The 23,468-nt window shown below is 35.2% G+C and overlaps 1 protein-coding gene across 6 annotated transcripts in view; it reads left to right on the forward strand.

The window, feature by feature from the left end:
- Positions 1–23,468, forward strand: part of HMGCLL1 (3-hydroxy-3-methylglutaryl-CoA lyase like 1) — a gene marked incomplete at both ends in the record, with an annotated part of 135,467 nt that overhangs the window by 41,248 nt on the left and 70,751 nt on the right. For 2 of the 6 annotated variants that reach the window (XM_081246481.1, XM_081246483.1), the window contains 4 exons: positions 260–340; positions 568–675; positions 19,964–20,059; positions 22,398–22,546. In XM_081246481.1, the coding sequence (XP_081102607.1) occupies positions 260–340; positions 568–675; positions 19,964–20,059; positions 22,398–22,546 (434 nt within the window). The remainder of the gene's footprint in view (positions 1–259; positions 341–567; positions 676–19,963; positions 20,060–22,397; positions 22,547–23,468) is intronic. The other 4 variants (XM_081246484.1, XM_081246486.1, XM_081246482.1 and 1 more) reach the window with 3 other exon arrangements.

Consider the following 23,468-nt stretch of genomic DNA (forward strand, 5'->3'; position numbering starts at 1 on the left):
CAGTTTTACCTTTGAAATTCATCTTTTAGATTTTAATCATAATTAGACTGAATATCACTGGCTTGTAAAAAAAAAAATGACCTCATGTTGTTAATAACATAAACTTGGTATTTGGATTATATCATTATATTAATTTCTTACCTTTCTTAACTTTCCAGGGTGAGAACATAATCCAACAAAGTGAAATTGTTTGACTTTTCAAATAAACAAGTTTGATGATCTGTTATCTCTTTTTCTTGCCTTGTATTTTTCATTTTAGGAATCATCCCAGCCATCTGGACTCCCTGAATATGTTAAAATAGTAGAAGTTGGACCTAGAGATGGATTGCAGAATGAAAAGGTAACTTGATATTAATTTTACACATTTATTTAAAAATGCTAAATCTAAATATTTATTGAGTCTAAAGACATATGGATTTCATATATTAGATGATTACATTTGTTATTAGTTGGTACTTGAATTTATAAATCTTAAATAGTATTTGCTCTCAGTTAGGAATTAATTTTCTATTTATGCTTCAATAAATAATTTATGCAAATTGCTTATAATTCTTAATGTTTTCTTAGATTATAGTTCCTACGGATACAAAAATTGAATTTATCAATCAACTTTCCCAAACTGGCTTGCCTGTAATAGAAGTGACAAGCTTTGTGTCTTCCCGATGGATACCACAGGTATGAAAATCCATAATTCCTTAACTAGATTCTTAATTCAACATTGACAAGATTTAGTGAACAGTGTGATATACGTTGTGATATTAACTTGATATATTTTGTAAGAGCATAGCAAATTAGTAATTATTAGCCCATGCATTAAGATACGATTAAAGGAAAACCTCTTTTATGAAATATATAAATTAAGTCCTAAAAAGTTATTTGGACTTAGTTGTTAAAAAGTTATTTGGAACTCCATCCTAAACCTGCAGGAGTGTATGATCTGATATAGTGAGTAGAGGCTAAGACTCTTAATAGCAGTTTAGGGTCCTGTCCTCCATTTACCATTTTACTGACTTTGAGTGATCTGAGTATATCCAGGTGATTTATCCTTTTTGTCTGTTAGAAGGAAGTAATGCTGAGTGTTGCCTGATACCTTCCCCATTATAATCCTATTTTAAGACGTGAGAAATGTAGATATGCTCTCTTTTTTTTAATGCTTATATTTGCTAGAGGGTTATATATATTCATATATATTGATGAAAGTATACGCATTCATCAAAGACAAGGCAAAGGTAGTCATCCAGAATCTTCTCTTGAAGAGGATAGAGCCTTATCCAGAGTTGTCTGGCATATGGCAGCAATCATTACTTCTGAGACTTGGCCCTGATCTTTGAAACGTGATTAATAATTAGCAAACAGTGACCCCCACCACCACTCCCTTCCCAATCCAATTCTCATTCCCTGGATCCCTGGATTCCTTGGACCCTGTTCTCATTCCTTGGATCTTTCAGTCTCTGCCCAGCACTTAACTTCACTGATTATTTCTTCATGTGATTCCCTTGGTTTCCTCTATAATCCTTCTTCACTTATCCCTCTCCATTGCTCTTTCTGTCACCCCTGACATCATTTCCCCCACCACCAAGTTTAAGTTTCCCTTGAGATTCTTTAGTAATTTTCTCTGCCTGTGCTTTCCTCTTTGCCAATCCTTCCAAAATCAAAAGTTGCTTCTGAGCGGATGACAATTCTATATTTCCAGTCCTGCCCTCTCTGATAAGTTTCAGCTGGACGTGCCATTAGCACCTGAAACTCAGCAGGTTCAAAGTCAGACTCATCATTGTTGATCCTACTTTATGCTCATAGCCTAACTGTTCCTTAGGGAATCTTGAATTTGAATTCTCAAAAGTCTTTTATATCTGGTCAGTTACTGACCAGTTACTGGTCAGTTACAAAAAATCCTTCCTCCTCAGGAGAGCCTATATCTGAGTCTCTTCTTTTCAATCCCATGGATGTATTAGTAATCCATACCCTTATGGACTAATTATTGAGATAGTCCCTTCAATGATATTCCTAAGCACTGTTTCTCCCTTCCTTATGTATTTTGCCTATTGCTTCTAAGATAATCTCCCAGAAATACTAGCCTCCCCAAACTCACAACCTCAGTTCTTTTGAACCTTCCTTCTCCCTGTTGAAAAAGTCTGGAAACCTGGCTTGGGGTTCAAGGTCAATTTACCTGGCCCTACTTCCTTTTGCAGAAGCTCCTGGCAAGCCAAACTGTCTCTTGGTCCTACTTACATCCTGCCTCTGTAGCTATACAGCACTTTATCTATATTCATTTATGTACATCTCAGTTTCTACACTGCCCTGCAGTTATAGCAAGATGGTGTAAGAAGGCTTAAAACATTAAAGCCCTTTTAATTACAAGGTGTTGGAAACAACAGAAACCACAAAAGGATTAATAGTATTAGTAATACATCACTTTTCACAGAGTCAGTATTCAAATATCAGGGTTAGTTTGCTTTCTCCTCAAAACAAACTGTCACTTTTCTTTTCTTTTTTTTTTTCTTTGCGGTACGCGGGCCTCTCACCGCTGTGGCCTCTCCCATTGCGGAGCACAGGCTCTGGACGCGCAGGCTCAGCAGCCATGGCTCACGGGCCCAGCCGCTCGGCGGCATGTGGAATCTTCCCGGACCGGGGCATGAACCCGTGTCCCCTGCATCGGCAGGCGGACTCTCAACCACTGCGCCACCAGGGAAGCCCAAACTGTCATTTTTCTTCATCCCAGTTGCCACTGTATATAATCCTATATATTTTTTGTAAATGTTGTCTGATGATCTGCTTCCCAGACTCTGAGAGTTATGGAGGTAGTGACCGTGTCTCTCCTGTTCATCACTTGTATCCCCAGAGCTTGGTGCAGTAAGTAGGTGCTCAATAAATATTGTGAAATGAATAATGAATCCATCAGCCTGAAACCATAATAACATGGCTGAATTCTCTGGCATGGACAAGTGACTCTTACTTTTTGATCATGTATTTAGTCTTGTGTTACGAAGGCCACAAATATTTTCCTTAGGAAGACACAGTTTGATGAGACTAGACTTATTTCCTTGACTTGTCATTTTGTAAAATGTGAGCTATTATTATTTTACTAGCTGTCATGTGAGACCCTTTATCATCTTTAAGTCTTCATGACATTGCCTCTTTATTTGATTTAGTTAATGCTCTTTTCACGTATTTGATTATTGTTGGAGAGAAACTGGATACACTGGTGTAATTTCAGAGTAAAGTTGAGGAAGGGCAGGTAACATTAATGATGACCAACCAAAGTTATATTTCAGATTTTATATTTTCTTAGTCCTTTTCAAGATACTTTTATTTCCCAATGGTTTTGTGAAGCTGCCTACAAAATACGCCTCTTGACAACAGTAATGCTCAGGAAATTCTCTTATTCCACAATACTGGAATTGTTTGATGGATTATTCTTCAGTCTGATCTAGGACACACCCCGGGACATTTCAAAGGACGAGACTAGAGCCCCTTGCAGAGAGCCACTCTTCTCCTTGAACAGCTACTTAAAAGAAAAAGGGACAAAACAAAGGGAAGGCCGTCCCTCTGTGAGCAGTAAAAGGAAAATGCTTTCTGACCTCACAGGAAGTAGATACATATGATGGGGCTATAAAATAACATGATTCATTGGCTTAACCTATTGAGATGTAATGAACTCGGCTTAGGCTCAAAGTATTATGGAATAACTGATGGAGTTCCCCACAAGCTCATGAGGACAGCTGTGGCAGGGCAGAGGTACCTCTGTTCTGTGTTCTGTCTACACTCTGTCTGGAGTTGGAGTAAGTGACTTAAACTTCTTGAACCTTGGGTATCCCAGCAATGAAGCCTGCAGCCTGGGAGGGTTTAGGGCAATAAAGCTCATGAATGGGTCCCTGTCTGTGGATGCCCAGAGTCCAGGGCATCTGGCTCCAATCAGGCTCATCAGTGTTATCTGAGCGTATGCCTGACCGACAGACAACTGACTGAATTATTCCGGGTTCCATGCAAGTCAGTTACCTTCTCTGGGATAAACAGCCTTTTTCTTAAAGATTGAAGTATGTGTTTAGTTTAAATATTGGCTTGGAAAAAAAAATAAAGGTACTCATCCTTCAAATACTAAGGAATATGTTATATATTTCACTTTTAATACTCATCTGGTTACATGCATTCCAAGTCAAAAAAAAAAAAGAAAAAGAAAAAAGAAAAAGGAGTGTTTTAAATAAATCACCTATTTGTAAAAGAGCAGTGTGCCTGGATCAAAGATAATATCAGATTGAACTTCCAAAGTTATAGTGGTCACATATTACATAGCATATCAAGGGTTTTTCAAAGAGCAGTCTTGAGAGCATCCCATGTTTTACAATTTGTTTTTCTATGGTGGTGTTTGGATTCTAGATTTCACTGAGCTTGCCTGAGTGAGCCTTTTCTATTGTTGTGGTTGGAGGTTATCTCATGATGTAACTGCTGATTTCGTTGTTCTGATGCTAAAGAAAAAGGCCTTAAATCAACAGAACTAACTCATAATGGTAATTTGAACTTTTATATTATAACCTCTTATTTTTTTTAAAAAATTTATTTTTTATTGAAGTATTGCTGATTTAAAATGTTGTATTGTTTTCAGGTGGACAGCAAAGTGATTCAGTTATACATATATGTATTCTTTTCCAGGTTCTATGACCTCTCATTTTTTGAGAAAATGTCATGACACCAGGCTTGTCTAGCTCAGAATAACGTCTGAGATTTGTGACAGAACGATTTTAGTGCACCAGCTTACATGTAATTTTCTGAATAATTTCTAATCCTTCTAAAGATCCTGAATATGACTCAAAATTGGTATTCTGTTAATTCTCTGCATTTTCTGTTTCTTTCCCTTAAACGTGGGTCATGGGAAGAGTCCTCCGGTTTATGTTTAGATTGCTGCTTGCTCACTTATTTCTTTTTTTAGCATTTCCAAACGTTTTTACAGCTTCCCTCCTACTGTTTTGTTTGGCAACAGCTTTTCTAACTAAAGCAGCTGAAAGAAAAGTTCCACAGTAGCAGGGTGCCATATAAAACAGGATCCCACACCTATAATCTAAATGACCAGAGATGATAAAATACTTGCCATTAAAAAATACATGTTCTTTACAACTTATCTGGGAAAAGGGTTTCCTTAGAGTGACGTATAATCTAAGGACATTTGAAATGAGTCCACATAGCCCCTCACTTCAGTGGAGCTAACAGCAGTAAGAGTAGAAAGAAAATGTGTTTATAAAAACTCGATGGGTTTACTGCAACTTTGGAATGTGGCTCTCAGTAATGAGCCTTTTAAATCATTATAAATACAATAATTTTTGAAGGTGAACTAGAGTTTTCCATTATCTTTAATGTAGCCATTTTGTTTTAAACACGCTCATTCACATGAGTGATTAAAGTGAATACCATTTATTTAAAAATAAGAACACATGAAAAGTACAAGACACTGTATGTTTATGTCTGTCGTATACAAAGTCTCAGTTATAAATATTTGCTCTCCATCTCATTAACTTTTAACTGTTGGAATGGGTGGGTCCTAAGTCTGGCCACATCAGCAAGGGGCAGAAATAGATTTTCTCTGTAAAGTAGAAAGAAATATGCATAAAAGGTTGTAAAAATTATTTACCAATCAGTCTAACACTTAAAAATATGGCCCAAGCACAGTGTAAGCAGGAAGGAATGTGTAAACTTTTCCTTGCCCTCCTTTTAGTGGTGATGCAATTAATGCTTTATCGGTAATGAAAACACATTTACTGGATTGAAGTTTAAGATTTAGATTTACATGGATGAGGTGCAGGAGGCAGTCGCTTCTGCTCCTGAGCGCCCTCTGGCTTCTTTTTCTTGTTCTGCTCTTTTTGAGGGGGATGGGTGTGTGAAGAGGTAAGGAACGGGGTAATTTGGCAGAGATGTTGAGTGTGTGTGTGTGTCTGTGTGTGTGAGGGCGTGACTGAAGGAGAGAGAAAGTGGAAGAACTGGTGTGGAGAACTTTTGGGGAGAGCCCCGGAATTCTTTTGCTTATAAGGCACAGTGTCCTTGGCAGGGTAATTTCATCTTCTGCGAGTCTCATCCCCTATATCCCAGAGGAGTTGTCCTCTGCCATCGGCCAGAGAGGAGACTGGTGAAATTTACAAGACCACAGTTCCCATTTCGTGGGGTTACAGGAGTCCTTTCACCCAGATAGGCTAGTTTGGATATCACATGGTGATTTAGAATTGCAAAGAAGAGTGTTCCAAGAGACAAGCAAATATGGTATGCCTTTTATAGCCAAGCCTTATAAATTTTCTAGCATCACTTTTCCATACCATATTAGTTGATGTAGTTACAAAGCCACCCAGTTTCAAAGGGGGGGGATCCATGCCACCTCTTGACTGGGGAGGGGCGTTGTAGAGGAGCACATGGGCGGGGAGATATCACTGGAGCCATTTTTCTAATCTGTGACACTTATGTCTTTTAAAATGATCTAGTAGTTAATCTAGTTCGGCATGTGTTTTTTCTTACTGATAATTAAAGAATAAATACAGCTGATAGAAAAGCGTGTTCTGTATTGTGAAACCCCCAAATTCCACCCCCCCACAAAAAAATAGATATTTTAGTACTCTGAAGGCTGCTAATGTTTACCTGACCCCTATCCACTCCCTATATACAATTGTGTTGCCTCACATGGGAGTCAGGTTGGTATTTGAGTGATTAACCTGAAATACAATATTTTAAAGTGGTTCCGTCCTTCAATTATGTCATTGCTACTGTTATCACAGAGGGCATGCAAATTGCCTAAAGCATAGTCACAGATTTTTAAAACACCTTTGTCTCTCTCAGAAAGGAGCATGGAAATATGAAAATGTTTTCTTCTTTTTATTAGGATGGTGAGCACTACATGTTTTTTTTCTTTTTGAACTTGTTTAAGGTTATACTTTGGAACAAAATTGGAAAAACAAATGAGTTGAGTAGCACTGTACATATTACTTGGCATTCAACAGTAACTCATTCTCCACCTAAGATGTAATTTCACTTCTGTGTGCAAAGCAAAAAGCAAAGCTTATAACGAAAAGCAATAATGTCACAATTTTACTGGTTAGATTTTATTATTTTTTTCACATCGTAGGGTATAATTCAATATTTTTTTAGACTTTTTTCCACATGAGGCCAAAAACTATGATTCTACTCAAAGATTTATTATGCTCAAAGATTTACTATGCACTGCTTTTCTAATTGCTTAATCTGATCAATTACATTTTGACTAAAAATTTGTTTTTTTTGGTCCTTAGATTTATGAAATGTACCAAAAATGTTCAAATAAAATACTTTATCTCACTTTTTATTCAATTATATTGTGTTTATCAAATTTTCTAAGTTTACCCATGAAAGAAACAAACTTTCAAAGGCATTTTGATCACATGAAAATTCCATTTTTGTATCTGATTAAAATTATATTAAAATTGGACCATGAATTATCAGTATGCAGTGACAGTTTGAAAGGTCTTGCATATAATACAAGTGCATACAAGCTGAATAGAGTACAGTTTGGCACAGAAAAACTTGATTCTAACTTTTTAATGGCCATTATGCTGATTAGTTTGTCAATCTCAATCCAATTTTTTTTTTTTTTTTTTTTTTTTTTTTGCGGTACACGGGCCTCTCACTGCTGTGGCCTCTCCCATTGCGGAGCACAGGCTCCGTACGCGCAGGCTCAGCGGCCGTGGCTCACGGGCCCAGCCGCTCCGCGGCATGTGGGATCCTCCCGGACCGGGGCACGAACCCGTGACCCCTGCATCGGCAGGCGGGCCCTCAACCACTGTGCCACCAGGGAAGCCCGCAATCCACTTTAAGAGAAGCAGAGTTTGTCCTGTGGACCAGACTCCAAGGAACTAAAGTATTTCCTGGGTTCCACGGTTATGACTCTCACGGGAAGAATCACAGCCATTATTGAAAACCAGGTTTAAACTTTAAAGTGTTAAGATTAAATGTGGACTGTTTTGATCATAAGTTTTAAGTATGCCAAGCATCACTTGTTTTTAACAATTCACGATCCTTGTACGTTGAACACTGAAAATGAAACATATACTAATTATTTTAAAATTGATTATGGTTTTAAAAGACATGTTTTGTTCATATATTTATAAAGATTTATTATTCCAGTTAATTTTTTAAAATAAAAATAATGTATTTTTTCCTAATTTTTAGATATACACACAGACAGACAGACAGACACACACACTCTACACGCACACTGATCTAATATTGCCTGGTTAAGGTGCTGGAAAGTTCTCTAGGAGTCATATGGAATAGTAAACATAGGAAATTAGATAAATCTGAATGCTAGAAGTAACATTACATTCCAAAAATAATATTAAGCAATAAGTTAGTTTTATATTTAAAACTGACACATTAATGAGACATATATATGCTAACATTACACTTCTTCCATATTTGATAAAATAAAAGGAAAACAAATGTAGATTTTTTTCACTTAGAGTAAGTATAAAACATTTGCATTCTTATACTTAAAAATTTTTATCCAAATTCATTTATCCTGAATATCCAATTTATCAAATTAAAGGCTGATTGGAATTATATTTTTAGAATAATAGAATATTTTGTAACATCTATGAATTTTAGCTATTTGTTCATTGTCAATGTATAGGACATTCTTTTGAAGAATGCTGTTCATTTTATAAATATCTTGGATAACTTCAAATTTGCAAAGGCAAAAGTTCAGAGGTTATAACTGAGCTGCTTTAATTGTTCTAGGCACTCACATTCCTGTTTGCTTTATAAACTAAATTAAATACTCTTTGAAATATCAACATATTGAAGCAAATTCACGCTAACAACTTGAGAGCGTTAATACTACTTACTCCAGACCTTGTACTGCTGTGCTGTGGGACTATCAAGAAATTTGTACACTGTTCTTAGTCAAGACTGATGCATCCTGTATTGAATTCAACTTATAGTATATGGTAAGAAACATATTTCTTAGTAATCCCAAAATAGTTATTTCTTCACAAGTCCTCCAGGTTGTAGGTTTCCTGAGCTTTCAGTGACATCATTATGTCTGGTTAGAAATAACAACATACACATTTTCTGACAGAAAATCTGAGACTTGACTCTTACTTATTTCTGATAGGATTTGGCAAAGTATTTTCACCCTTTATGCCTTGGATTCTTTCCATTCATTTATTCACCCATTCACTGCTTTTATTGTGTCTCTGTTAAACACTGCATTGAATTCTTTTTTTGTAATCAAAAATTGAATAATGTGTGGTTGATAGCAATATCTGTATAATGATCCAATTGTAAAGTTAAAATGGGTAATGGGAATGAAATCACTAAAAAAAAATTGACTCATATAATGGGGTTATAAAATCAAGTGAATATCTGTAAATGAGTTGTCATAAAATAGAACCTAGGAATCCAAATATGTTAAACAGTTTATCTTTAAAAGGTTGTCTGCCCAGGCTTTTTAAGTTTTGTCTTCTGTAGTGCTTAGCCAGACAGAGCTCTTCAGAGCCATACGATGTCAAATCATTGCAGTTAGATCTTACAGGCTATTGTGACTGCATTGCTTGCCAGCATAACAAGAACTTTTTTGCTACAGTGCTCTCTTATTGCCAGTGAGATGGTCTGCCTCAAACCTCCCAAGCTTCCCCTCTGCTCACCAGCACAGCTCTCCACTGTGGGCAGGGGGGCTTCCAGAAGGAAATGTAAGTATAGAGGGGAAAGTCCATTTACAGTCATTGAGAATGAATACAATTAGACACAGTATTTTAAAAGTCACTTCTGCTCCCATGCATGAGAAATAACACTGTTGACAGTGTTATTAACAAACACAAAGGCATGATATATGAGAGGCAACACAGTTGAATGGAAAGAAAATTATACTGGGAGCTTTGAGACTTCTTGCCCCTACTTCAGAGTCATGTTGGGAACATGATTGTTTTGACATGGGACGACCAGGAGGGTGGTCACCAAAGGCATTGACCTGAACAAAGAATCACTAATGCATATTTGTTATGTTTGCCTTAGGAAATGGGAAATGTTATTGAATAAGATGACTCTGGTTTCTCTGTCTGGAACATTGGTCTCCCAGTGTATAACCCACAAATCCATTGGGTAGATTGGGTTTATTTTATAATTTAGAAATGAATATTTGTAGACATTAATAGATTATGATGAAAATGGCTTGCAGGTTTCACAGTAAAAGAGTGTGGGTCATGTATGCTACTTGCTTGGGTCACTCCTGAGAAGCCTGCGCATTCCTTCCCATAGAGGGCGGTACAGAGGCCCTTAGAACACAAAGGTGACGTTAAATAAGGAAGCACAGGAAATTATACACCAGCCCAAATTAGTTTTAGGCTTCTGGACTTAAGAAGTTTTGTGAGTACGGTGTCAGACCATTTTAGCAGTGGCAGCCAAGACAGGGTACTGGGTAGGAAAAAAAAAAACAAAAAAAACTAGATGTTCAATTTTCCAGAGATTTCCTGTGTTTATTATTGTAAGACTGTGATTTATTAAAACTGTCTTACTTCTTCAAGCAGACCAAGATTTCCTCTGTGCTACTGAGGCTAAGATATATGGGGTTTGTGGAAAGAGTCTGTGAATGAGACAGGGTTAGAGTACCCAGGCTATAAGCTATTCATGGCTGGGTAGAGCATTTTCACTTATGGCTGTCAGGAAGGGTGCTTAGTCCCATTTTTTTTTCTCATGGCTGAATTTACGAATGTGTTACATTTAAGAGGAGTTACTGCTCAAATTGAGTTTTGAGTTATAGGTTCTGAAACCACATTATTTACATTTGTATAGTAATCTGTGGTATGTGTTGAAGAAATGGCACATCCTGTAACCATCCTTCCTGCTGCATAAGGACAAGTATTACCATAAGTGAGATATCATCTAGCCAGTGGAGATAGTATGCAAACACCTTCTGATATTGTCTGCTCATCTTGAAGAGATCTGAATGCTGTCCTGGGTGATGGTGGGGTAAAAAAAATCCTTCAAATATATTTTAAAAAAATTATTCAGCACAGTGTATCAGTGAGGGTTATAGGTCCATGAGGATAAATCTATTTCCTTGCAAAATTTAAGATGGTTTATTTAGCAGAGACTTTATAAAAATAAATATATCCAAAAATATTATGGATATACCAAGAATAAGACATGCCAAACTGAACTCAAATGGTAAGGAAAAGAAATACTGTAGACACCATGGATCTTTATTTCAGATAAATTCTTAACTATCTTGATGATATGACTAAGAGCGAGGTAGGAAATTTCAACCAGACTTGGAGTCTCCAAAATGTTATTAGTTTTCTTTAATCAATGGAACTTTTTTCACCCTGGATGAAACTTTATTTAGAACCTCAATATGCGATACAGACAGAAAAATTACCACAAAATATTTGTATAGTTTCCTCCCAAGAACCTGGATGGGGCCCTAGCAATGTGCTCACCTGGTCATGTGTTTCAGTAAAATTTACAAAAGTTAGAGATTTTTGAGTTTTTTTTTAAAGGCTCCATTCCAAATAGCAATAATTTCAGATCCACAAAATCTGGATTCATCTCTGAATAAAAATAAAATGAGGTGTCCCATCTTGAAGCAGGTGTGGGTGGGCTTGGATGCATTGATTTGACCTCCCTTCAGCCTAACTGGTGGCCTTTGTGACTGAAACCATGATTCCCAGATTTGTTGATGTCTGACATCTCCTGAGAAGTTTTAGGAACAACAGATTCCTGGGTCCTTTGGCTGAACAGAATCAGAATCTGTACTAATGAGCCCAAGGAATCTGTTTTTTTTTTTTTTTAAGAGGAACCTCAAATAGTTTTGATGATCAATCCAGTTTGGGAGACACGGGGTTTGATGAAAACACATATTCTCAAAACTGTTCAGCCTGAGGGTGGGATCTTTCTAGAAATTCTTCCCTTGATATTGTCGTGTGAAAAATCTTGAGCAATGACTAAGATGAAGAGAGAGAAGATATTTAGACAATATGGAGGATGTGCTTAACAAAGAGGAATTAGAGAGTGTGCTTTACAGTCAGATAGGGTCCCATCCCTTCTCCCCCACTCACTGGGTGATTTGTCTCATCCTTTCCATCTCTGTCTACTTCTTCTACAGAAACTGTCCCTCTCATTGGGTGGTTAAAAATTTTTGAAGAGGTAATACACTTAAAGGACTCAACACATAGAGACCTTCCATGTAGACCAGCATAAAGTAAATGTTTGCTTTTATCATTATAACCATCATTACTAATAATAAAATCTTAGAATTAGTGGAGAAAAAGAATCATGATTCAAAGTGGATTGAACTCAAATTGAATGCAAACTAGAATAAAGGGCAAGGAGGAGAGATTTCAGTTCAATTCGACAGGCTTTATTAAATGTCCCATTTGAGTGAAGTGTTCAGGGAGCTAATAATTTAGTTAGGGAGAAAGATACATAAATCAGTATAAATTATACAAAATTAGATAAGAGTAACTATAGATAGATAGATAGATGATAGATAGATAGATAGATGGATAGATGGATAGATATACACACAGAGAGAACTATGGCAGTAAACAGATGTGGAAATCAAGCTTGTTGTTGAGAATGTCTTATAAGAGGAGTTTTTAAGTTGAATATTGTGAATATTGGAGGATGAAATAAATTGACTAGCTGAAAAAAGGAATGGTATCTTATTAAGAAAGACTGTCTTTTCTCTTGCACCATTTATCAAGATTTTTTATTATTATTATTGAGAGGTTAGGAGGGTGTATTTCAGTTTAATAATTCATTATTTGTAATATCATGCTAAGATACAATCTAATACTTTGTGATATGTAACCTTATACACAGATATATTGTTTTAGAAGAATTACTGTAGTTTTTGTCCTTCCCAGTGAAGAATTTTGATATATATATATTCTGTTCTATGTGATTTTCATAAAAAATAAAAACAAAAATATGAACACTTTATTTATAATTGTATATACTATATATTGAATATATTTCTGATAAGAAAGGACTTCCATTTAATTTGACAATGATGCCAACTGATTCATTCACTTACAATTTTACAGATGTGATGTTTGGAACAATTTTCTGTAGACTAACTTCTGGCTCTGTATATTTTGAAACTTGTTTTTCCTCAAATATTTACATACCTCTGGTGCCAGATATCATAGGACTCTTGGCTTAACTCTAGAGTGACACTTTTAATAGAAGGTACAGTTGAATACTCTATTTTATGTTATACAATATATTTTATAGATATTAAATATATGAGAATATTTACACCAATATTCTTGGAGAGCACAGCATTGTGAATTCTCCCAAGTAGCAAAGTCTGTGCCTGGATTTACACATAAGGAAAATTAGGAGTTTGGGATTAACATATACACACTACTATATATAAAATAGATAATCAACAAGGATCTACTGTATAGCACAGGGAACTATACTCAGTATTCTGTAATAACCTAAATGGGAAAAGGATTTGAAAAAGAATAGATATATGTATATGTATAACTGAATCACTTTGCTCTACACCTGAAACTAACACAACATTGTAAATCAATTATACTCAGTATAAAATAGAATATTTTTTAAAAAAGAAATATAGTATAGCAACCTAAATGAATTAAATGGTCTTCCCATCTTTATGTGCATTACTTGAAGACAATTACAGGAGACTCACTCTATAGATTAGAGCAAAACTGTGTGTAATTGTCCTTTTGTCTTCTCTTCTCACACTTCTTCACTGCTCCAGAGCAGTAAAATAATCTTGCCACCAAAACAAAGCTCCCAAACCCATCCTGTCCCTCTCCAACATCATGGCTCTATAGATTACTTAAATTTTTATGGCTATCTTGTTCTCTTTTTCCTACCACTTCTCACCTTCCTCCTTCTCCTTCATACATCATGACAAAGAATCAGGAGAAGGACTCTTGTTAGATGGCAGGGGAGGGAAATAATTTGAGTCCTTTAGCACGTGAGTGGAGAGAAGGAAGGAAAAGTGGGTAAAGCTCACCCATTGATGGTGCTTGACTTGGTCATATTGACTGGACCAGGGCAGAGAGAAGAGACAAAGTAGAGTTTTATATTTAGGTTGCAAAATCCAGTGGTAAAAGAAGTGGTCAAGTTATATAACTTTACCGATATTGCTGTAAAGATGGAGTATCTTACCTGGATTTTAGATTACATGGATTTTAGATTCTACTTACATGGATTTTAGATTCTACTCTAAACACATTTGCCATTTAAAAACAGTGCTAACTTCAACTCTGAGTAATTCTACTTCAACACACAATACAGTTGCCTCACCAGAGCCACCATGATGTATTGAATAATTTCTGTGGTGATGCAAAACAACTCAACTCCTCTCAGGAAGCTTGCATTCTCCTTATTGACTCACTGAGTTAAAATAATAAAGGAAAAAGTTTTATGTGTCATACAAGTGTGTGAGACTTTCACATAAAAAATTTATAAATGCACCTCTGGAACTTTGTGACCTGTACAATGTGATATCTGTAATTATATTTGTTCTGGAAAAAGGAAAAAAGAATGTTCATCAGTGATTAGATTCTAAATGAACGTCTCACACAACATATATTCAGTTGGAACTGAACAAAATTTAGTCAATGAATATTCTGTTTTATCTATCAACTGTTATTCAGAAGAGAGGTAAAGCATATAGATACTTTTACTTTTCATTTCATTGGACTTGAAAATGAAAGAAGGGTATGAATTTAAAAATTAATTTCTATAGAATATCTCACTCCATAATTATCAGAAGAATTTTAATAAACAACTATGTTTTAAGTTTGGGCTTATTAAGCCCTTTCCTTTTATAGTATACTAGAGTATAATTTATCATAGAAATTATATTTGCATATATAATATATGAATAGTTGTGCTTTATGACTATTTTTTAATAATTTCATACTTTATGCATAGTCTTGCTCCATTAAACTCTATGAATATTTTGCTCCTTTAAAAAACAGTCTCCTGGGCTTCCCTGGTGGCGCAGTGGTTGAGAGTCCGCCTGCCGATGCAGGGGACACGGGTTCGTGCCCCGGTCCAGGAAGATCCCACATGCTGCGGAGCGGCTGGGCCCGTGAGCCACGGCCGCTGAGCCTGCACGTCCGGAGCCTATGCTCCACAACGGGAGAGGCCACAACAGTGAGAGGCCCGCATACCGCAAAAAAAAAAAAAAAAAAAAAAAAAAAAACAGTCTCCTGAGTTATTTACATTTGGCCTAGATAAGGGTTAGCTTAAATATTTGTCATTATCCTACTTTAGGTTGCAAAGAAAAGTACTTCCTTACCTGCTTCATAGAACTTCAGATCACATGGCATTTGTATTATTTTGTATTTTTGGTATGTACACACACACACACATACACACACATTTCTCACCACTAGCCTGTGTGTTATATGTATATGGACTGCCTCTGCTTCATTTTTTAATGCCATAATGTTAGATATATTGTAAGTGTATAAAATGTTGAAATGAGTCAATATTCAAACATTGAAGGGCATTTAAAAAGTCCATTTTTAAGGTCTCACGATATTTTAAAATTAGCTTTTGTATCCACCAATGACAAATTTTATAGTCTATTTGTAAAATATATACTCATATGCATTATTTTGAAATTCCAATAATCTCAGGGAATTCGGATGAGCACTTAACAATGCTTAAACTATATTTTAGCCATTGCTGTTGTCTGGAGAATGCATTGAAAGCATAAATATTTAGGAGAGATTATTGTATTCAGATAATGACAAAGTATTAGTAAAATGTCTAACTATGTGTAATGTGGAGTGTCCAAATATAATCACCGCATGATCGAGTTAGTAGCAAGTAAAATAAAAGCTCTAAAAATTACATTCTAATTTTTGTGATGCTTTGCATATCTTTAAGATGCTTGCAAATTGTTGCACAATTATTGTGACTATTTGAATCCATATCAAAATTTGGATATCTAGAACAATTGATTCACCATGCTATAGCCTGTTTGATTGGCTAGGTAGGTATGGCCATTCCCACACCATGGCCAGATGAAGGTAAATCCTGTTACTAACTAAATAATGGGAATTTTTATGATCTTAAATGAAAAGTTACAGCAAAATCTTAAAAATATGTTAAATCAAACCAGATGTAGAAAGATTTTGTTAAGATGTCAAAATAGTACTGTAAAGGAATAATTCTATTATTGTTTGACTAATAGTTAGACTTCAGACATTAAAATAACATCAAGATTGAAGTATAATATAAACTCACTGAGTAAAAAAATAAAGTAAAGCAAGGATTTTATACCTTTAATTGAAACCTGCTCTATTTTATTCACTGTAATAAAATTATATCCTATCATGATTTCCTAAAGCTCTTTACATAATTGTCTTTATTGACCAAATTTAGACAGAATACTATTATGTCTTAAATGACCTCCTTATAGTGTGGCTGTTTTTAAAAAGGAAAATATTCTGATTTTTTGGATTCTAATTAAAGTATTTATCATAATTTCATTAATTTCATTAATTTCAATGATTATCAAAGTTTAGCTTTCATGACCTGGGAATTTGGTTACTGTCATCTCTGCTTATTTTCTATTTCTGCTGAATGAAATATCTATTAAGTCACAGTTTAATTACATAAATTTCTACATAATGATTCAAGATTTTTGTTAAACCACATATAGAGTGAAATAATCACTTACAGGTTAATATGACCTATATTTCTTGAAGATTAAAATTTGTCTTGTCTCCTTCATGCTGTGATGCACTGCCATACCTTATTCTCTAACCGCATATTGGTTTGAGAAGCACTCTTTATTGATTTCTGTTATCATGTTAATGTAAATGTGTCTCATAAATAAACATACTGTGTTTAGTTAGACATAAGTATTAGTAATATCGATGAACATTATTCTCTAGTAAGAGTGTTTTAGATTTCATTACAATGTACTAAAACTAGCAACAACTTTACTTACCTTTCTGATTGAAATTAGGAATAAGTGTTCTAAATTTTTATGATAATTTGTGAGTGCTTGTTTGCATATACATGTGTGTGAGAGAGAGACAGAGAGAGACAGAGACAGAGAGACAGAGCTCACACTCTAGCCTCAGACACAAAGGCTAAATTTGTGGATATATAATCAAGAACTGTGTTGAAATCTGCACAAATGTTAACTATTTTAAAAAGAAGTTATAAAAGAGTGAGGATTACATTTTTGAGTAAAGTCACTTTCCTTATACTACCAGCCACAGTGTCCTATTAATTTTTCTCCAGTACTTCCATTCCCAGTGCCATTTCAGTGCAGTGGAACTTGTCACAAGCTGCATCCTCACCATTACCTGAGAATTGCCTCTCTTTTCTCTTGACTGCCCTCTGCACCACTCCCAAGTTAATCTTTCTAAAATACTGCATCTACCCCAGTCTTCCCTTGCTAATTCAACACCCACTTTTCATGGCTTTCTATTGTCTTCACAATAAATCCTGAATTTTTAGAGTAATGTGAACCTAACTCAAGACACATCAAAGTGTGTGGCCCCCTGTCTTAATTTATAATCTATTTCTTGACTGTTTACCAATAATCTTTTCTAGCTGGATAGTGTATTCTTACTGCTACACCCACCTCTTCCTCTTTTCCAACCCTATTGATTTTTCAGTGTTTCAGCCTTTATGGCTTTGTAATGAATTATCTGAGAATTTAGTGGTGTCAATAAACATTTGCCATGCTCATCAAATCTTAGAGTCAGAATTTGAACAGGGTACAGGAGCAAAGTTTTCTCTGGTACACAAAGTCTGGGGCCTCAGGCTGAATCATCTGGAGCTCCTTCAATCACAAGTTTAAGGGTTAGGGTTAGGGTGATGGTTAGGGTTAAGGTTAGGATTAAGATTAGTGTTGACTGTTGGCCGGGGGCTCACCTCCTCTTCACATGGGACTCTTCATGTGGCCCTCTTCCTGTGGCTGCTCTGCAGGAGCTAGTTTTTCTCAGAGCACATCAGCTGACTTTCCCATGGTGGCTCCCCCCAAGGAGAAAGCCATATAGAAGCTCTATCCTTTTTCATAAGCTAGCCTCATAATTCACGTGGCACTATTTTTGCTGTGCTCTATTTGATGGAGCAATCACAAGCCTGCCTAGGTTCAAGTGGAGGATAAATAGCATCCACTTCTTGATGGAGATCGGTGAGGTTTTGGAAGAACATGTGGGATTGGAAATACTGCTGTGGCCATTTTAAAAAATTGTCATTATGTTATATTAGGGACTGTAGTTCTTATCCCATATACTCTTTTAAACTTTCCTAGATTAGCATAGGCCCTGCCAACCTTTCCACATTCTGAACTCTTATAAACTGTGCTCTTGTTCACAACCAGTATATTTTTCTGAATTGTTAACTTTCCTAGTGCATCTCTTTGATCTCCCCAAATATATTGCAAATTGCTCAGTGCAAGGATGTTACTTTCCAGTGTTTATATTTCCCACAGGGCCTAGCATAGGGCTTTGGACACAGTTGATGTTCAATAAACCTCTAGGGTAAAGTGAAATAGGCTTTGAATAAAACAAGCTTTGGCTTTTATGCATCGTAGATGTCTGTGGTGGATGATTTTTGTGAAGGATGCAGCTATGGGGTGGGCAATGGTGGCTGTGATCCTAAGAAATAAGTGAGCAAGAATCACATTTTAGACAGAATTAAATGTGTTTGGATTGAATGAAACATGAAAGCTTAAATGTCAACAAGGCATGATGGAAGTCAGTGGAAAGTGCTTTTTTGCATCTTAAGTATTTAATTTTAAATTTAAAATGTATTTAAAAATTCATTTAATTATTCCAAATAATAATCATTGAAAGTATTAAATTGAATTCTACTGGCATTTAACTCAGAGTCAATAAGACTAATGGACCAGTAAGGGTAAATATTGTAACATTTCACATTAAAAAAAATGTGTAGCTATGCTAATAAAAGCATTTATACTCTAATTTACTTTTATTTCCTTTTAAATTAAAAACAATACATGCTTATTTTAACAAGTCAAGGTATATAGAGAAAAAACAAGTCTTCCCTCAGCCGTTCCCATACTGAAGATACAAAGTTTGGTTTGGTGCATGTTTTTACAGCTTTCTCCATGTTCATTTTGTATACTTTTCATTGTTTATATATTATTCCTTATATTTATTGTTCATGCCATAATTTATTATTCTTCAATATGCAAAGCTCATGGTTATGTCAATGGTAATTTCTCTAGGTGATGATTATGGGATTTGATCATCAGTTACTGCTCTAGGAGGCTAAATTATAGACTTTGTAGCAAACTGGTAAATTTGATAGTTTAATTCAAAGTTGGCTTTTTTTTAATAGATTCATAGAAAATATACAAAATAAAGTCTTTGTAGGATAAGTTTCCTGCTGTGTGCTCCATTGTATTTATTTGTTCACGTTATAAGAACAAATAGTAATTCAAGGATAGAACTACATAAAGCATTATGACTATTACTAACTAAAACCAATAATATACTAAGGTCTCAACCTTGTTAAATTCTTCTAATGGACATGTGTAATTTACACTTTACTAAATATTGTAAAATTTCATATGTTAAAAATTATTTGGATGTACAACTTTCATGTGGAAGGTAAATGCACAGCCTATGGCCTTTCAAACTCTTCCCACTATCAGGGGTATTGGAGTCTTGACCATAAAATGAACGGAAGAGAATAAAGACCAGTCAAGTGAAAACACCAGAGTTCAGAATTCCTGACTGTCTGTAATCAGTCACTTAACCAGATCCTATTATGTGAGGATGTTACACCCAGATCTCATTATTATGTATTTATGACATTGAGAACTACTTATCTGGCATGGTTTTGCTATTTCAAACATGAATTGATAGAATATAATTGCCTGTATTATTATAACCTCCTGAAAAACTAAAAGCATGCTTGATAGAATATTCCAAGTCCCGTATCTCTATATAATTATTATGTATTTAAGATGGCAGATCACACTGAAGTGATGAAGGGCATTCGTCAATATCCAGGAATTCGATATCCTGTCCTTACTCCTAATCTTCAGGGTTTCCACCGTGCTGTAAGTGTGCTACTAATTTTTCTAAAACTGATATGCTTCTTGTTGTAAAGATCTTTTCAAAGTTAAATTGGTGTGATATGTGACTCCCTTGTTATCCTGCATAAATACTATCACTAATACCCGTAATGTAGGTACATGGAGATCAGTGAACTTGTGACATTGTTGGGACTAAAATGCTCCACATAATGGCTCTTCCAGTCTAACCATTCAAGAATTAAAATACAGAAATACAATTACCCATTTTGATGAAATTCTTTTGAAAGTATATTTTGTGCTCCCCACTTAAACAAGGAATACAAAATATAACAAAGATTTCCCAATACAATATTATAATTATTAATATTATTGTAGTGGGGAATTATTTTTGTCACTTTTTCTGAGGTTGCTGTTGTTCCCGCCCTCTACATGGAGCTAATCACTGTCTTTGGAATTGCCTCTACCAACTTTCCTTATTTGTCTTCCGGTTTGTTTCTTCCAATCCTATGTGCCTTGGGAATTTATATGCCAAGAAGCTTTCATAATTACACATACTAGAAGAATCAGTGTAGTTTTAAGTAAAGGCTTGAGGTGTTATGTTTACATGGCTTTATTGTAAAAGTTGAGCAGCAGCTATTTTTGGTGTTAATGGATATTTTTCATTTTTGTATTTGTGACTAGGTTGCATGAAGTTGAAATTGTGGGTGCTAGTTGGTGTATCACCTGTTAGTGTATCTTGTGAAACCACTTTTATTTGAATTAATACAAATTTTATCACATTGTAAAGAAAGAGACATTTTAAGAAATTATAAATATTGCTGTCATCCGGTCCTAAAGAAGTAGGGAATGTAACCACCTTGAGAAAGATATGAGAGTACACCCTCAGGGTAGCTTAGAAAGTAATAGGAGAAACCTTGGCTTGGGAGTCAGGCAAGTCTGTGTTTGAAACATGGCCCCAGAACTTTTATTAGCCTTGGGACCTCCTATTAGTGTTTTAGCCTCTTTGAGCCGCAGTTTTCTCATCTGTAAAATCGTCATAATAATACTTCATTTACAAAATTGTTGGTGGATTAGAAATAGGGCATGCAAAATACAACACCAGCACATAGTAGGTGTTCAATAAATAGTACTTTAATTTAGTTAAATTAAAAAAAAATTTAAAAGTGAAGTATAGTTGATTTACAATGTTGTGTTAATTTCTGCTGTACAGCCAAGTGATTCAGTTTTATATATATCTATATCTATCTATCTATCTATCTATCTATCTATCTATCTATCTATCTATACGTTCTTTTTTAATATCCTTTTCCATTATGGTTTATCATAAGATACTGAATATAGCTCCCTGTGCTATACAGTAGGAACTTGTTTATCCACAGAATTTTAATTTTAAACGTTAAAAATTTATTTTGGATGGAAGAGTGGAAACCAGTACTTTTTTAAAAGGAGGAGAGATGACAGGATTTTTTTTTCTTAATGTATTAATAGGGTATCAGAGAGAAAGGGGAATCTAGGCACAGTGCTAGAGATATATTAATAGAAAGTCTTAAAAATCCTGCTGGAAAACTAGGAGGCTTGACATTGAAAACAAGCACTGGGAAGCCTGGAGGGAGGAGAGAAGATGGCCAAAGGGGAAAAAGGGAGAATTGATTAGGTCGACATTTTGGATTTGAAGACTGGCAAGAGGATTAAGGTCTTAAGACACACAAGACACAAGAGGGAAGGGATATGGGAACAGATGTATAACTGATTCACTTTGTTATAAAGCAGAAACTAACACACCATTGTGAAGCAATTATACTCCAATAAAATTGTAAAAAAAAAAGACACACAAGAGTTTGGTTGTCACAGTCAAGGTATGAAACAGTGGAAGTGAGGTTAAGGGTAGGGAGAAAATTTGGAGCAAAATCTAAATGATGACTTGGAAAAAATATTTTTCTGTTGGGTGGTAAGAAGAGAAGAAAAACATAAAGCATTTACTAGCCTCACTTTTAATAATTAGGTAAAAATAAAGTTTTCCATAGATATCAAGTGGTTTCATTAGGGTGCTAGTATTTTCCATAATTACGGTTAAAATATTGCTGAGGATAAATTTTAGGAAAGGCAAAATTAAATTGGAACGTCATCATTGTATATTCTGTGATTTATGAGTGTTGTAGTTTGTGGAATTATTGTGCTATCATAAAATAATTTTACATTTCAGAAGGGTGTATGCAGCAAGTTGAGAAAAATCTAATTTTAAATTTTAAGGAGAATGTTAAAGAATTTAAGTATTCCTTTATAGAATAGTTAACATTGCTTCAGCTGCTCTTGTTTATGTTTTTGGAATTACTAGCTTTGGCCTTTGATTTGTATTTTTCAGGTTGCTGCAGGAGCCACTGAGATCTCCGTTTTTGGTGCTGCCTCTGAACCCTTTAGTAAGAAGAATATTAACTGTGCTATTGAAGAAAGTATGGAGAAGTTTGAGGAGGTCGTTAAGTCTGCAAGACACATGAATATTCCAACACGAGGGTACGTATGAAATCCCACAAATTCTATTTAGTTCATTAACATCAACTGTTAAAACTCTTTATGAACTATCTAGACATTGTTTTATGACATATAATAATATACATAGGGTATATTATTTATACCCTGATCTTATGTGATCAGGGCCATGATTATATACTTATTACTATAACTACCTCATTAATATCAGCTGATAATTATGAGGGCATATCTAGCCCTTATGTTGTCATGCATTTGAGGTCAGAGGGACCAAGATTGCAACTGACATTGTTACTCATTTTATTAATTCCAAATTATCCAAATACAGTCATTTTTGGATCTCAGCCTAGTGTAAATGGATAGATTGTTATGAACTCATAGTAGCATTTGGAAAAGAATCATCTAGTGTGGTTTCCAAATTTTTTAATGTTTTTAAGAACCATGCTTTTTCTTCAAAGAATATAGTGTACAGAAATTCAATAGATTATGTAAAACGTAAAATTGAGAACTGCACTGGGGCGCTGGGCCCATAATTCTACCCATTCAGCCTCCCCTTAACAGCTGACTTCCAGGTTTTCTCTGTGTGACCCCCAAAGCAAAATTATTTGGGGAAGGAGAAGAGAGAGGAAACTGGTTTAGTTCTTGCCTGCTTCCAGGCCAGCAAGGGAGCATCTAGTGCAAACAGGCTCTATACTCAGGGCCATATCTGTGAAATGTATAATAAATTCTCTGTTACTTAAGAAAGAAGTTGTTTCTCAGACATTAGCTAATTTTCTATTTTTATAATTATGGAGATATGATAAACATGCCATATCATCTTCATAAATTAAAATGCATAGTGTTTGTAACAGAAGGCTGAGTGCTGTCACTGGGCTTAGATGCCTGTTGTATTTCCTATGGTTGAAGTAAGCAAAGTTCATAGTGGCAAGAAAGATTCAGTCATTAA

The sequence above is a fragment of the Mesoplodon bidens genome (assembly GCF_964165515.1).
Source record: "Mesoplodon bidens genome assembly, chromosome: 10".
NCBI lineage: Eukaryota > Metazoa > Chordata > Mammalia > Artiodactyla > Ziphiidae > Mesoplodon > Mesoplodon bidens.